We start from the raw sequence: 16,095 nt of genomic DNA, 5'->3' as shown, positions 1-16,095 counted from the left end.
TTATTAATGCAGCAGAGGTTTGACTCTGTTATTTTTGATAGTAATAGAACCGTGATAAAAAAAAAAATAGGCGTGAATGTGAAACACTGTGTGAATTCAGTATTGGTTCTCTCTAAGTGACTCCCGGCCGTGTACTCACACTTTGTATACATGTGACCAGCTTCTATTACTAACCACTAAGCAGCTCCATTGGAGTAAGTACCTCAGGGGCTCATTTGTTTCTTACTTCTTCCTTCTGTCAGACTTACTCTCATCTCTACCCTTGCACAACCAGCCCAGAAACTTCTTGGATTGTGGTTATTGTCATTATCTATGAGCAGTTGAGTGGAAAAAGAATTTGTTTCATAAATTATCTACTTTGCTTAATCATTAGCATGAACCAGTCTTACATGTGACTGTTTTTCAGACTGAAGATACTGATGTTAGACTTTTTATTGTAGAATTTGGCCTTAATTATCCAAAGACACTGGTTTCTGAAAAGAAACAAGAGGAGAAACACACCAGGCAGCTGCTGATTCATGCTTACTTTCCGGGCCACGATGCCACATTTACTTTAAGTACCTGTTAATGCAATTAATTCAGGAGTTGAGAGTGGGGGATGCTTAGAACAAATTCCACTTATAGTGCTGCTTGTTGTCATCATCTTAACTGCTCCCTGTGGTTTGCTGATTGGCCTAGCTTCCAGTTGGTGGGTTTAGTTGACTCAGAGTGGATCTTTTAAAACCAAACTGGGGACATTTTGGGATGGTTTCGAGAGGCTAAACTCTGTCAGCAATGCTCACTGGAGGGTTAGGGAGGTGTGCAGGCTGTGCGTGATGCTTTGGCAACTGATTGTGGCCACTAGCTGAGTCAATATACCTTCGTCCCTTCTCGTCAATCTCCCGTCTACTCAGGCTCCAGGACAACCACCATCAACAACCCCTGGTCACTGATCGGTGGTTCACAGCAAGGCCATCATCCATCCCATCAGCCCTCTCTCAGTACCTCTTCTGTCCAATAACTATCACCACCTCATCCACCTCGCCCCTATTTCCCTGTCTTTTCCAATTTCTCTTCCCTCAGCAGCCCTCTCCAGAGACAGATCGATGAGGGGTTGCTATGGTATTGATGCAATGTTGTTGGGGAGGGCTGAGGTGATTGAAGAGTTATTGATCCAGTGTGGTAGAGATGTGATGTCACACCATGTTTTTTTTTTTTTTTTAAAGAGTCTCTCCCTTTTGCCTGTGGTTGTCAGGATCTGTCACATAATAATAATCACCCTCTCCTCTCCTCTCCTCTCCTCTCCTCTCCTCTCCTCTCCTCTCCTCCCCTCTCCTCTCCTTTCTTCTCCTCTCCTCTCCTCCTCTCCCCTCTCCTGTCCTCTCCTGTCCTCTCTTGTCCTCTCCTCTTCTCTCCTCTCCTCTCCTCTCCTCCAGCCAAGGCATGCTATAAAGCTCTTGTCGGTGTTGAACCAGATGCCTCAGAGACATGGTCCTGATACCTTCTTCAACTTTCCAGGACGCAGTGCGGCGGTGAGACCAATATGCAAGCACACACACACACACACACACACTCTCTCTCACATACACACACACCCGAACTGTTTAAGAGTCCTTCATGGTATTCTTCATCTTCATCTTAATTGGCACTTTGCTCCACCAGTGCAAGGAAGTGAGCCATGAAAAGGAAGTAATGACTGACTGAGTGACATATTGGTTGACGTAAACACAGGCAGCAGATGATCAGATATGTGTGTATCCTCCCCCAGGCCATAGCATTGCCACCAATTGCCAAATGGCCTTACCAGAATGGATTCACCATCAACACTTGGTTCAGACAGGATCCACTCAACAACATCAATGTGGATAAAGACAAACCGTACCTCTACTGGTGAGTAGAACACCTTTCATCTTGTCTATTACATAATAAAAATAAATTCCTTGTAATGAGATACTGGGAGCGAAAACATTATAAAACATCAAAGTACTTTATTAAATCCACTTTTCTGTTGGCCATAAATCTTTTATTTCTTTGCCCACTGTGTTTTGACCTAATGACATCATGTCGACAATGCAGTAAGAGAGAAATTTAACACTAAAGGTTTCAAGAACGCCAGTGGTAAATATAAGGTTTTTGTGTCAATGGTTCAGGATTACAGACTCTCCATTCTCAACTGTCAAGCAGAGAAAATTGAGATTTTAAACGATGCTGAATTACCAACTTTTCTATTGAAAGTAATCCTTAAGCTTTAAGCAATGTCACATTTTTATGAGAAATGAGTTTTACTTCTTCTTGACTGCACAAACCCTCTCGCTTGCTTCTTCTTTTATTATTGACCCATGCAAAGAAAAGCACACAGCTGAATAAACCAGGTTCAGGCTTGTTCCTTAAGCATGTCAAAAGGCATTCTGGTTAAAGTAAGAAGAAACTAACTGAAGTGGAAACGAAGGGTGCAGGTTGAAGAAGGTCGCACTGTATTTAATGAGAAAGTACAAGAAAGACTGCAGTCTTTTGATCAGGTGTAATAGTCTCCTACATCGGCTGTCGACTGAATTCAGATGTCACAGGATCAGTAAATCATACGACCACAGTATTGTTTTATCCGTCAGTTATTTTTTTTCTTGTTGTTAAGAAATGTTAATCAAATGTCAGAAAGTAGTGAAACAAGGTTTCTCCTTCTCAGGAGTATTTTAAACTACCAGTGACCTGCTGCCCACAGACACAGAGGTGATCACATACAGCAGCTGAATGCATCTTGTTAAAAATGATCATCCAGTCTCTACAACATCTAGAGTTTCTGGACTTGCCCAGACTCACCAGATGATCAACACTAAGAGACTGAATGATACGGACAGGAACTTAATAGATAAACAGTTAATGAATTAGAACATAACTCTAAATGTCGAGGCACTACATTATTAGTGCCCTGCTCGGTGGATTCTTTCGCTCATTGTGCGACTCTCGACCTCGCTGACCTCGACGTTAGTGTTGCCAGTGCAAGCAGTTAGCCACCATGAAGCTTCATTAGCTTTGACCTTTTATTTAATTGAACTCCTTTACTCATCCGCGAGGCTTCTTCACTCCACCTCTTCACTCTGAACAGAAAGGATTCGGGGAGTTGCCGTTGTCGTCTACAGGAAGGAATGGATTAACTCCCTCTGTATATTCTCCAGATAGCATCACAGAGACGAGCTCTGATTGTGAAAAGTGTCACAGTGTAATCCTGTTTCCTGAGTAACCGTTTGTCAGGTTGTCATGGCAAGTGAGGAGCGAGAGAGGGAGGGTTCCCCCCTCTCCTCTGGCCCAGGTCTTATCATCCTCCCCCAGATGCAGCTGCTACTCCAGCCGCCCGTCTGATGCAGGCCTCCCCAGCTGCAGGAGGGCCACGATAACACACTGTATGCACTCCTAACATGTACCAAGGATTCACTTGAGAGGGATTTATATCTGCTTTCTGGCTTTTCCTTCTATGTGTGTGATCCTTCTGGGCCCATCTCGGTAGTGAAATGTGTCTTGTTGTTTCGTGAAGAAGCTTAGCCGTGAGACTGGGTTTTACGTGGGGGTTAGGAGTGCAGGAAGAGAAACATTATGGGAGAAAAATGGAGGAAAGGGGATTAGTAGTGTTTTTCCATAAACCTGTGATCTGGGACCCCTGGTGCTGCTGCAAAGAAGTAACTTCTCCTGCTTCTGAAAATCCTGCTCTTTGTGACTGGTGTTGGCTGGAATAATACCATATGTGATTGTGAAAGGTGCCCTGTTTGTATTTTGAATTCTTTTTCTCCAATTTTATCTGTGAAAAGTGCTGTCCTCCTTTGATGTAACAGTTGTAGAAGACTAAATCCAAAATATTGTATTATTTACAGTAAAGACAAGTCAAACATGTTTGAAATATAATATATTTGCCACTGGTTTGCTTTTACTTTTGAACATGTCATTATGTCTCAGCACCAGCAATAACTGTGGCCAAAAGTGTTATGTTTTCAGGATGCCTGATCATCCCATTCTTGTAAATGTGATATCTGAGTAAAGCATGTAAAGCATTTCCTCTAAGCTGGAGCAAACGTCCTTTTGGATGAACTGGTTAGATTTTGGTGGTCAAAAGTCACACATTAGGTAACACATTTTAATTATGACCAAATTTCAAACATATGTCTAATAGGATTAAACAATAAAGTGGGTAGGTTTTTAAATTTGTCGCTTTTTTGTTCTGTCAGAATCAGCTTTCAGAATCAGCATGTGAACACATACTAGAAATTTGTTTTTGCTTCTCTTAATGGACTTAGACGTTCATTTTTTTTGTACAGCAGTAGTTCACCACAAGCTCATTGCTTTTGCTGTTGTTAATATTCAGGTGGTGGTTGTTGTTGTTGTGTAACAAAGCTCTCCATCAGTCCTCTGTAACAATAGTTTCTAAGTGACGCCAATATGTTTCTCAAAGGAAATTATTGACTTGAATGTCAATGTAGTGATAACTTCCATTTCACTTATTACCTTTTTATTAAATCCTTTCAAAGTGTACATATATGAGTCTGGACAGACATGGATGTAAACTGCAACTTGACTGTTTGATGAAGGAATTCAACCCCAAGGTGGTAATTCTAGTTTGTAATATCAGTTTAAAAATGTAATTTGGTGTCAAAAAAGTCATTCGATTTCACTAGAATCTAATTAAACTCTAAACATGCAGTTTAGTCACACAGAACCTCAAATCTTGCACTATTCATTAAGAAGCTCCATAATTAATTTTAATTTAGAAGTGTCATGTTTTTTTTTAACTGAAAAACTTATTTTCAGATGCAGATGTTGAATCGATAACAAACTGAAGTGAGTGTGACTCTCTCTGCTTCTGCAGCTTTCGCACCAGTAAAGGAATCGGTTACTCCGCTCACTTTGTGGGAAACTGTCTCATCGTGACATCGTTGAAGTCAAAAGGAAAAGGCTTTCAGCACTGTGTGAAATATGATTTCCAACCCCGCAAGGTAAACGCACACACATACATAAGCAAGCAAAACCAAATACCTCAACAGAATAATTTCGATTGGTATTCCTGGGACACTTGTTAGACGAGGCAGCTTCTCCAGTGTGATGTTGCTCTCATCTCGTATCCGTCCTCGCACTCACTAGATGTGTTGATGAGTGTAAATAAGTCTGTCAATTAAGACCTGCACGCTGTCAGCATTCTGTTACTGTACTGCACACACACACACACACACACACTTGATGAGATGGCCTTCCTCAGGTTTTGCTGACCCAGTAGAATCTCTGCACTGGCTAACAAAGTTCCCAGTGGTTCCATTTGATCAATTTATAAGTCATCGTGGCTCTCAGCATTATATCCACCGTGTGCATGTGTTAATGTGTGTGTTTGTGTGTGTGTGAGTGGCTGCGTGCGCGTGTTGTATTGTCCAACAACATGCTACACCAGCAAAAATGCGCTGTCCTCCTCCCCATGGTACACTGAGGTGAGCAGGGCTTCGCCGGAGAGTTCTGGCGAATGAATAAGGTTAACATTTTGTGGAAAGCTGCTGCTGTTAAGAGAGAACATTTTCAGTATTGCAAAGGCACAAATTTTGATCAAGCCAGACAAACACATCTTGAGGATGTAAGCGATGTACTTTTTAGTAAAATGTCCTCCATTTGTGGTGATTTGTACTTGCTGAAAAGGAGCCTTTTGCTGTAGCAGATTATATTTGCTGAGCTCGGTAGAGAAGGCAGAATGCTTGGTTTAAGGCCGAGCTGTAAAAGAACCTGCAATTTTGTAATGAAGTGAAATGTGATGAGTTGGAAAGAAAGAATGAAAGAAAGAAATCAATCAATAAAAAAACTTAGAAAAAAAATAGAAATGCCTCATTCAACATGAAACACAGTAGAAACTGTCCCTTGTGTTGGGAACCTGAGCCAAAACAAAACAAAAAGCAAAATTTGCTTTCATTCTTAAATTTGCGTATGATTTGTTTTAAGTTATTGTTCTTGTCTCTTTTCAAACATGTCTTTTTTTTGTTTTGTTTTTTTGTGTGTGTGTGTGTTTTTCAGTGGTACATGATCAGCATCGTCCACATCTACAACCGCTGGAGGAACTCCGAGATCCGTTGCTATGTCAACGGTCAGCTGGTCTCCTACGGCGATATGGCCTGGCACGTCAACACCAATGATGTAAGGACACAGAAAAAGGAACTGATCTTTGTGAAGACAAATTACATTAAAGATTTCAGAAAAACACTCTTGAGTTGATTGAGAAACTTCCATGGACATCAGGAGACGGCAGTGCGGAGTTGCTGTTGAGAGAAAATAAATATTTTCTGTTAACTGTATACTGTTGTCAGAAGTTTTGCTGCCAGCCTCAGAGATCCAGTCTTGCTCTGGCTTTGCTTATACTTCTCTCCTATTGCGATATTGGCAAACACTTGAGGTTTGTCCTCTGCAAAGTTGTCCTTGGGCCCTGTTCCAGCATAGCTCACCCAAACTCCAGCTTCAAACTTTTCCATTTAGCAGGGGACAGGTAGCCTGACCCCTCAATGGCAGCAGAGCCTTCATTACATTTCCTTCCTGGTTGGCCCTTGACATTGCTTCAATTACCAGGGGCTGGCTTTGTTCTCTGTAAGAAATACCTTGGCCTCGGTGTAAAATATCTTATAATTTGTTCAGTTCGCAGAAAGACTTGAAAAGAAACATATAGTAAATGAGTGAAGGAACAAGTCTCAAAATGTGCTGATGCTATCAAGGTTTGTTTTGTCCTGAAGGCTGAAGATAAAACTTATTTCATCACTTTGAAGAAGCAGAAGAGTAAAGATTTCATTGTGATAAGGGGTATCGGAGCCTTGGAGTAGATGGAAGGCGAGTACAGGGAAAGAATGTAATAACAGGTGATGGCAAAGTTGTGACAAAGCAATTAGAAGCAAGCAGCTATCAAAAGTTCATCTATTTGTTCACCATTCACTCTGTTTATTGCTGCAGGATCCCATGAACTCATGACCAGAAGCTGAAAGTTTAAATCGCCCCCTGGGGACAAATAAAATGTTTTGAATTGAAGTGAATGATTCACAGTGAACTCTTAGGACATCTTAAAATGTGAAGAGCAGCAAACTTTAAAGAAACATTTCATGTATCCTAAAAGTGAGAAGCACAGAATCTACAAGAGAAGCTGTGGCTAACCATCCTATAGTTCAACAAGGCTAGAATTTATTTTAGTGTTAAACTTAAAACAGACTACAAAACAATTAAAAAAATCTCTCAAAATGACACGGACTTGTAAGGAAGCTCTGATAATCTAAAATGTTTGAGATGATGGCTAATTTTTTCTTGCTTTCTGCCTTTTCTCCAGAGCTACGATAAGTGTTTCCTGGGTTCATCAGAGACAGCGGATGCTAACAGGGTGTTCTGTGGTCAGCTTGGAGCCATTTACGTATTCAGTGAAGCGCTCAACCCAGCTCAGATCTTTGCCATTCACCAACTTGGTCCGGGATACAAGGTGAGACGGCGCCCGCCCACATGCTACCTCATCACCTACCGTACTGTATATTCTCTGCACACATCACCTACATCAGTGTCATGCACTTTTTGGCAGGCAGAAATCCTGGCAACCTGAGGACTGCATTTTCAGTGTTACTTCATGCTGTCTTTGCCCGTTCACATAGTCAGCAAGAAGCACCTGAGGCCATCGATCATTCTTAGCTGTCAATCAGAAAAAATAGATTGTACATTTGTGCCAGGGTGCCCTTGTTGTTGGGAGATTGAGGTTTTTTGTCGTCAGTGAATGTGTACCGTAGGTTTCACATCCTCTTATAGTGCAGTGATGTGGGAGCTTTGAGTTCTCTGTTTTATCACTCAAAAAGAACAACACTTTCATACTGCCGTCACGTGGAGTGACTGAAATTAGGCTTTTCAAACCTTTCAGCAATTTATTCCCATTCCCGTTTTGCAAAACATTTTAACCGATTTATCCTTTACTTTTATATTATTTCACCATGTATCCACAAGCTGTCTGTTTCAACTTTTTATGAATTTGTTTTGTCTTAAATATGTGGTATCATAAGTGTTTTCTGTCAGACTTGGTTCTCTTTTAATCATCATCACATTTACTCATTATTTTTGGCTATTTTAACTGTATATACACTATATTAACTGTCAAACCATTTAATCTGATGACTTTTCTGCTCCACTGTTGGCTACTTCAGAAGTACAACATTTCTCTATTCTGTTTTAGGATGAATTTACGAAGCAAAAAAAAAAAAAACTGCTTAAAAAATACTTTTAAAGTGGCTAAAAAGCATGTGTTGTTACTTTATGTACACCTTTTTCAACCAGAAAACAGAGAAGAATCTGGTGTACAGCAGATGAGGCAGAAGTGCAGCTGAAAGACATGTGATTTGCGTGAGGGGTGTGACTGCCTTTTTTTTTTGGGGGGGGGGGGGGGGCACTTGCTCGCTACCTGCATTTAAATTGTCCTCACTCAAACTTCTACAGGTGATGGAAAGACATCCCTGTAAATGAACCAAAACGTTATATAAAGTTAAAATAGATGAAGCATAATGAGATTAAAAGCAATGAAAAGTAAATCACAACACTATCACTAAATACCTTCTGGGAAATCACAAATTGATGTTGGAATTTGCAGTTTGGGTGTGTGTAAGTGTGGATGCATGCCTTTAAACCCAGAGTCTAGACATAAAACCTTCCTGTGGTAATATAAATTATTCAAATGAAGCTTCACAATGTTGGGTGTTGAGCACTGATAGCTTTAGAAATCACCATCTCTGCCTTTTGGCCTGGCTATCGGTGACAGCTGAGGTGTCGCAACACCTTGCCAGCTGTCTGCTTCTTGTTTTGGCAGACTTGCACGCCTCAGGCCACTTACAGCTTGTTTATGAAGGTGTCCAAAACTGTCAAGATTTCCTCACCATGAGGCTGCACGGATATCTGAGGCTGCTGATGTGTGCCAACAGCTGCTGATATTTCAGCAGCTCCTTAGAAAAGGGTACATACTGAATCAGTAATTTGCTTTTGTTACCAAGAATTGATAATGTGAAACAGAAGAGAAACATATTGACAATATGCAGAGTACACGCAGGTAGCTTGGGGGTGGAGTTTTGTCTCACACACTACAGGAGCACTGAATCATACATGTGGGTTTCACACCTTTGTCTTTCTCTCATCCTCTTTTTCACACCTCTCATGACATAAGGCACATTTTAGACCAGAGTTCTCACTCCTAATGCTCACATGATCTGGGTTTGCGATGTCTTGGCCATGAATACTGATTCCACTTTCTGTCACAGCCAATGGTTTCCCGGGGCTGATCAGTCAGATGATTGCTTCTCTGCTTGCCGCAGAATGGGCTTCTCAGATGCCCAGAAGAGACCATTAAATGGCTCAGTTGTTTCAAAGCTGCAGGCCCCAGTGCTAACGTCGCAGTGATGAGCGCGCAGGTTTTTCACTTGGCTGAAGGAGAGCGCCGGTGGGACTCAGCTTGTGTCACATAGCTTCCTGTCTTAATGTGGATATAGGCCGGTCCTTGTTCTTGTGACTTCACACAGATGCTGATGTGTAAAGGTGACAAGCTGCTCCTGGGGTCCTGCCTAATCGGTGCTGACGAAAACTGCTTCTGTGTATACTGTAGATTGTACGTGTGTGTGTGTGTGTGTGTGTGTGTGTGTGTGTGTGTGTGTAGCTGTAGGTAGCCTTTTGGTCTCAGCCACTGTGAGAGTTACTGTTCAGTAACGAGGAGGAAAAAGCAGACAGACACTGTGCTCGCTCTGCTAAACAAGCCTTCAACACAGTGAGGGTGTTCAAGGTCCTTTCACTTGACGCTCTTCATGATGGCCGACACGACACTGTGCGTTCTGAATACCGTCTGTATGTGTGTGCAGTGCCGCACTTCCATGCTCTCGTAATGACAGGAAGAAGATGGAACATAACATCTTGTTTTTCTGTGTGAGCTATGGCTAAAACAAAACTACAGTGTTGTTTTTTTTGTTTTGTGTGTGTGCATGTGTGTGTGTGTGTGTGTGTGTGCGTGTGTGTGTGCTGTCACTCATATGGTGTTGAGAGTGTGTCCCTGGTCACACTATTCATCAGGAGTCCAGCTGTCCTCATTGCAGAGCACTGCCAACAATCTGGCCACAATGTAATTAATGGACCGTGTGAGTCTATCTGGACACCTGTATTGTATGTCTGTGTGTGTGTTTTTCCATGCACACCTGTGTGTATTTGTCAAGTTTCATTTCAGTGAAAGTCGTTTTATTTTATGCATTTTAATGTTGACCTTTTAGAGAATTATATTAAAAATATTATCCTAATTGACTTATGTTCTTAGCACAGCAAATTGATGTGTCCTAAAAGTGTCCTAAAAGCTGAATTTTTAATATTAGTTACTCTTTGTGTGATCACATTCTATTTTATTCAAGCACCATTCTTCATTCATGAAACATTTAAAACGATAACAAACCCTCAATATGCAATTACATCTCTGATACTTGATTTGCTAAAAATAAGTTTCACTTTTTAGTTGCGGACTGGAGCAGGCTCATACTGAGCTGAATGGAGTGTGTGTGTGTGTGTATGTGTGTGTGTGTGTGTGTGTGTGTGCGTGCGCTGTTATCACAGCAGGCCAGTTTCGTATCTGCAGCTGTCAGGTGACTGTTGTGTCCTCCATGTGTGTTTGCGTAACAAGGTGATGGACACATGTGTCAGAGTAGAAATGCACGACTCTCCTCCACTCTTCCATGCTGCTTGTCGAGTGCCTCCCAGTATTTAAAGAGTCAGCAAAGCTCTTTTACACTTTCAGTTACCTGCCTTTATCGTTCAGCGCAAATCACAGCAACACCTATATGGAAGTACACACACATACACGTTGTAAATGCACTGTAATGAATGAGCTTACTCCGCAAAAAATATGCATCTTAATAAGTGTATTAATTTCACATTCAGGGTATTCAGGGTTGTTTTTTTCCGTGCAGCGGGTCCCCTAACCTTCAAAATAAACCGAAGAGCAATTTATTTGTGGTCGTGATTGATTATCCCTGCACATGGCTGCAGTATTCCAGCTTACTTTTAATGGATAAGCTTTTTAATGCAGCTGTTTAATATACAAGCATTTTAACAGTGGGTCATCAGCTCTTGTATTTCACTGAACTAATATGCTCAGAAAATGTAAACATAGGCATGCTGTCCTACCATGTAATTCCCGTTAATTACTCTTGGAAATAATCATCAAATTATAGGTTTATATAAAGAAGCTCTTTGTGCCACAGATGATTCTGATAATTAGAAAGAAGGAGAAAATTATGATTAAAACAGTGCTAAGAAAAAAAAGAAAGAAAGCAGATTTGCATTCAACCCCTGGATGGAGATAAGCACGTTATACTGTGGAGGAGCCGTTTTGTTCAGACGCCTCCATTGTGCAGTGTGGAACTTTGTGGTACTTGGTTAAAACCGCTCAGGGCGCATTTTCTACATCAGACCTCAGATGAAAGGATCAGAACAAGACGGGCCTGCAGGTCTGTGAGCAGCCCGGAGCTTTCCTGTGCAGTCAGGCTGAGCAAGGCACCTGGGGACCCAGCCGCTCGAAGGGGAGTGCGCCCTGTGCCTGGAGCTGCTGCAAAGGGTGCCAGAGCAACTCGCTGGCCTTTCATCTGTGGGCCTATAATGCTTCATGTGTTCACCGCTGCAGGATATATGGACCCACAGACCTTTGCAGACAGACAGATATAGACATAAATACAGACACACATGAAGCAAACTCCTTCAACATCTGCATGGACACAACAAATTTGTTTTTCTTTAAGGCAGAAGAGAAGACATGCTCTACAAGTCTTTAGCTTTCCGCCATCTCTAATGTGTCAGTTTATATTTCGGTCTTATTGTATGAGAAACTAATATCCTTGTAAAATAGTCCATGATAAAGATATTTTAGACTTTAACAAGATAAAGGCTTAGCAGCAAGTGGAAAAGGTTAAAGCTGGTGTTATGCACATGAGGAATGTGACTTAATATGCAGGAATTGTGAGACTGAGAAAATGCCTGCACTCTGGACTGTAAAGAAAGAAGATAAATTTAGAGTTCTGAGTGCTTCTCTCCCACACATCCGCTACCTCTCTCCATTTCTTATTGTGCGCTAATTGAATTAGTGCGCGGGTTAGCGCTGTGTTCATTAAGCTAATGCTGGGTTGTTTATACACGGCTCAAGCTGCAATTAAGCAGACTCCATTTTGGGTGTTGAGCTTGACGAACCTTCACACTCTCATCTCTGGACAAGCCAACGTTTTTCTGTCTGATTCATCATCATCTTCTCTCTTCACCACTGCAGAGCACATTCAAGTTTAAGTCGGAGAGTGACATCCACCTGGCTGAGCACCACAAGCAGGTGTTATACGATGGTAAGCTGGCCAGCTCCATCTCCTTCACCTACAACGCCAAGGCGACGGATGCCCAGCTGTGCCTGGAGTCGTCGCCCAGGGAAAACCCCTCCATCTTCGTCCACTCACCTCACGCTCTCATGCTACAGGTCAGTCTGGTCAGATTCCCCTGAGCGGCTGTTCATCACTAGCCTGGTTCTAGTCCTCTGAATCACTGCTGCGTCTCTTGATTAGTTCAACTCATATGAATGATTGAAGTGAAATGAAATGGCAGTTCAGTCTGATTATGAAGCTAGTTTGTCATTGGCTGACTCACAGCCGCCTCAGTTGCTTTTGTGAAAAATCTGTAATGTTTATTCAGCTGTAGATGCTGGGTTTACCACAGATGGACCATTAAAAAAAGAAAATACAAAATGCACCCAGTTGCCACTGTACCCTGTAGTAAATACCAGTGTTTTGAAGTTCACATTTTTTATTTTTGGTGACACTCTTCTGTTAATTGAAGTGTCTCCTTTGAGGATACTGCTCTTACAGCAGCTGTATTTGAGCAAATATCTTTGGAGGTGTACTTTCAAGGTTGGTGAGGCTCTGCTTTGCGAATGGTGATTCTTCTGTGTATCTGTAAGAATTTTCTCCTTTTCTCATTGTGTGAACGATTGCCCCCCGCAGTTCAGGCAGCAATTCTAAACTACAAAGGCAGTGAATCGAATTTTATTGTAGTTACAGTTATTTTTGTTAGTTAAGAGGTTGAACGGTCATCTTTTTTCAGGAGTTGAGTTCAGTGAGTTAAGGTAAAAGCTTGCACAGGTGCTGTTTAGAGTTTTGGCACAATTAAAATGATTTTAAAAGGAATTCTTCATTTTTTTCTCTCTGACATCTAAGCTAAATACTCTTTATTGCACTACAGCATTAGGAAAAATGGTTTAGACTTGGATTAAAATCAGGACACTTGATTATGAATACACATGAATAACAGACAATATACACTTACAATATGAGCATCCATTGACAGCTTGTGTTCTTATTTTTTTTTAGCTTTATTTATCATTAAAATTGTCACAACAGTAGAGCCTTTGCTCTAAATTTCAGTATGGCAGTTTAATTTCTGCTGTTCATACCTACAGTGCAGTTTGTGTCTCAGTCAAACCTAACAGTCCATATCTGTCCCACAGGATGTGAAGGCCATCGTTACCCACTCCATCCATAGCGCCATCCACTCTATAGGGGGCATCCAGGTCCTGTTCCCTCTCTTCGCTCAGCTGGACTATAAACAGCTCAATGATAGCAGCGTGGACACCACAGTCTGGTGAGTGGTCTACACAAGGAAACCAAGTAACTGTCAGTGATGAAATGATATAAACAGTTTGAATGGTTCCTACGACATCCAAAATGTGTGTTTTGTTGTTTGGTATGCAAGTGATGGATGAACACAGAAATATCGGAGGGAAAAGGTAAAGAAGAGAAAAAAAGAGACTGTAAATGACATTAGATAAGGATGAATCTAATGTGTGTGAGACTTATCTTCCATCTGAAAGATCAGACTTGGACAGTTAGGCTGCAGGTATAAATGTCTCAGAGCAGGATGTGTGATTGTGAAGGGAAGAGGAGTTGTGGTTTTCCCTGCAGCAATGAGCAGGTTTTAGGAAGTCGGGGTGTCTGCGTTCTTCTCGCTCTAACATTGTCCTCATACTGCCTCCATCGCATGAGCCTTAATGTGGTTGCATATCAGGAAGCACCTTCACGTTGTGTTAGCTGCAATCAGACTAATTGTCAAACATCGTCAGGGTAACAAACACAAATCCACCTGCTTATTAAAACAAATGATGGTGAAGGTAAATGAGGTAAACATGGAGCAGATTGTCTTGTGTGCTCCATTCAAGAGCATGCAGGAAACCATCAAAGATTTCCACACAGCATTAGAGCAGCATGTGTGTACAATGTGTATGTTACAGTGCTACCCTGCTGGCGTTCCTGGTGGAGCTGTTGAAGAGCTCAGTGGCCATGCAGGAGCAAATGCTGGGAGGGAAGGGCTTCCTAGTGATTGGATACCTGCTTGAGAAGGTCAGTAAAAGGCACAATGAGAAGTTTGTGATGACCAGTTTGTGTGTACATGACCATGTACATGTTGTTGGGTAAATAAGGACAGTAGCCTTGATTAGGTACCATGACCTCCAGTGAGGTTCTCAAGGACTGTTAAGGCCTCCAGTTTTATAATGCTTATGTGATTAAATACTTTTCTAAGTAAGGTATTGTGTTTTAACAGCCGTTATACTCGTGCTTATCTGTTGTACACTCAGTTGCCAGTTTATTAGGTTCACCTAGGTAGAACTAATGTAGTCTAATACAGCAGTCCACTTTTTGTTAAAAGTGAAAAAGTGGTTCGCACGGCCATTCAGTCTGGTAAATCACATTTTTATTTCCTGATTTTTTTTTTTCAGTCATCACGAGTACACATCACCAGGGCAGTACTTGAGCAGTTCTTGTCCTTCGCCAAGTATCTGGATGGTTTACCTCACGGAGCGCCACTCCTCAAACAGCTCTGTGACCATGTCCTCTTCAACGCTGCCATCTGGATACACACCCCTGCCAAGGTCTGTTTACTTGCGTGCATTTACTCAGTAAGTGTGTGTATGTGTGCTTTCATGACCTTGCTGCAAAAAAAAAAAACAAAAAAAAACTGAAGGGGGAATAGACTCCAAATAGGTATGATGAAAAGAAAAAAAATGGAAAAAGAAACTAAGAAAGAAAATATCTTTTGTTTATTATGCTCAGGAATTTTTTTTTCTGAATTGAATAGTAGTTGAAAGCATAGCTAGCATAAAACCTAGAAGAAGGAACGACTGCCGTGTTAGTGGCCATTGCCCTTTACAATAGTATCACAAAGAAGATTGCAGGACACAAAGGGAGGAACTTGCACATCATGCAGGGAAAGGACAGAACACGCAAGAGAAGGAAACAAAGAGAAAAAGTGACATTTGAAAAAGACCCTGGGACAGGAGAGGGATGTGCATTCCTCTTTTCCCTCTCACTTTGAACTCGATGTGAGTATTCCTGGCATCCCCGCAGGGCCAGTCAGCTCTTGCTTCCATTATTTTCAGAACTTCCTGACTCCTTGTCCTCTCCCCTCTGACCCTGAGATGTGATTGGCTCCTGGGTATAGCAGCTCCACTCTCCAAGCCATGCAGTTAGATTAGTTATAGTTAGAATGGAAGAAATTCGCCTGAGCTACTGCTGCAAGGGACAATAAGGAAGGTGTGAACATCAGAATCCAATACAGGATAAACACGTCAGCCTTAGCTGACATGTCACCGTGAAACAGTTCAAAGTGTCCCGACTATTCAATTGCAAACTGGGTTTTTGCTTTTAATTGAGTGCCAGTAGAGAAAGCTCCAGTAAACATTCAGCATAGCCAGAATGAATAAACATAATAAATGTACAGAGCAGCATCACACACAAAAAAAATCTTTTAATCCTTTAATCTTGCTTCGACTCTACTGTTCTGTCTCCCACTGTGCTTTATTATTTTCCACTTCTCAGGGTATTATCACCTTCATTATTGGCGAGAATAACCTTGGTCATACTCAGGACTTAATGAAACTCTTGAAGAAATCATATCTGAATCTCATCTCCCATCTCTCACAATGCTTCCCTCGCTTCACACTGAAAATAAAGAGCCTGTTTTCTTTACCAAGCGCTCCTGCTAACCGTAATCATTTCAGAGACGGAGGCATGTTTGTTATAAGCTACTGTTGCAGCAGTGCAG

The 16,095-nt window shown here is 41.6% G+C and overlaps 1 protein-coding gene across 21 annotated transcripts in view; it reads left to right on the top strand.

Moving 5' to 3' along the window:
• The window catches only part of nbeaa (neurobeachin a), an 86,793-nt gene that overhangs the window by 30,970 nt on the left and 39,728 nt on the right, over positions 1-16,095 (top strand). For all 21 annotated transcript variants that reach the window (XM_046410695.1, XM_046410689.1, XM_046410688.1 and 18 more), the window contains exons 4-12: positions 1,416-1,511; positions 1,748-1,869; positions 4,832-4,958; positions 6,013-6,132; positions 7,301-7,447; positions 12,284-12,481; positions 13,505-13,638; positions 14,285-14,393; positions 14,771-14,923. In XM_046410695.1, the coding sequence (XP_046266651.1) occupies positions 1,416-1,511; positions 1,748-1,869; positions 4,832-4,958; positions 6,013-6,132; positions 7,301-7,447; positions 12,284-12,481; positions 13,505-13,638; positions 14,285-14,393; positions 14,771-14,923 (1,206 nt within the window). The remainder of the gene's footprint in view (positions 1-1,415; positions 1,512-1,747; positions 1,870-4,831; positions 4,959-6,012; positions 6,133-7,300; positions 7,448-12,283; positions 12,482-13,504; positions 13,639-14,284; positions 14,394-14,770; positions 14,924-16,095) is intronic.

Source organism: Scatophagus argus, chromosome 14 (genome assembly GCF_020382885.2).
Source record: "Scatophagus argus isolate fScaArg1 chromosome 14, fScaArg1.pri, whole genome shotgun sequence".
NCBI lineage: Eukaryota > Metazoa > Chordata > Actinopteri > Scatophagidae > Scatophagus > Scatophagus argus.
Note: the sequence above shows the minus strand (reverse complement) of the source record. Positions and strands in the feature narration are given on the sequence as shown.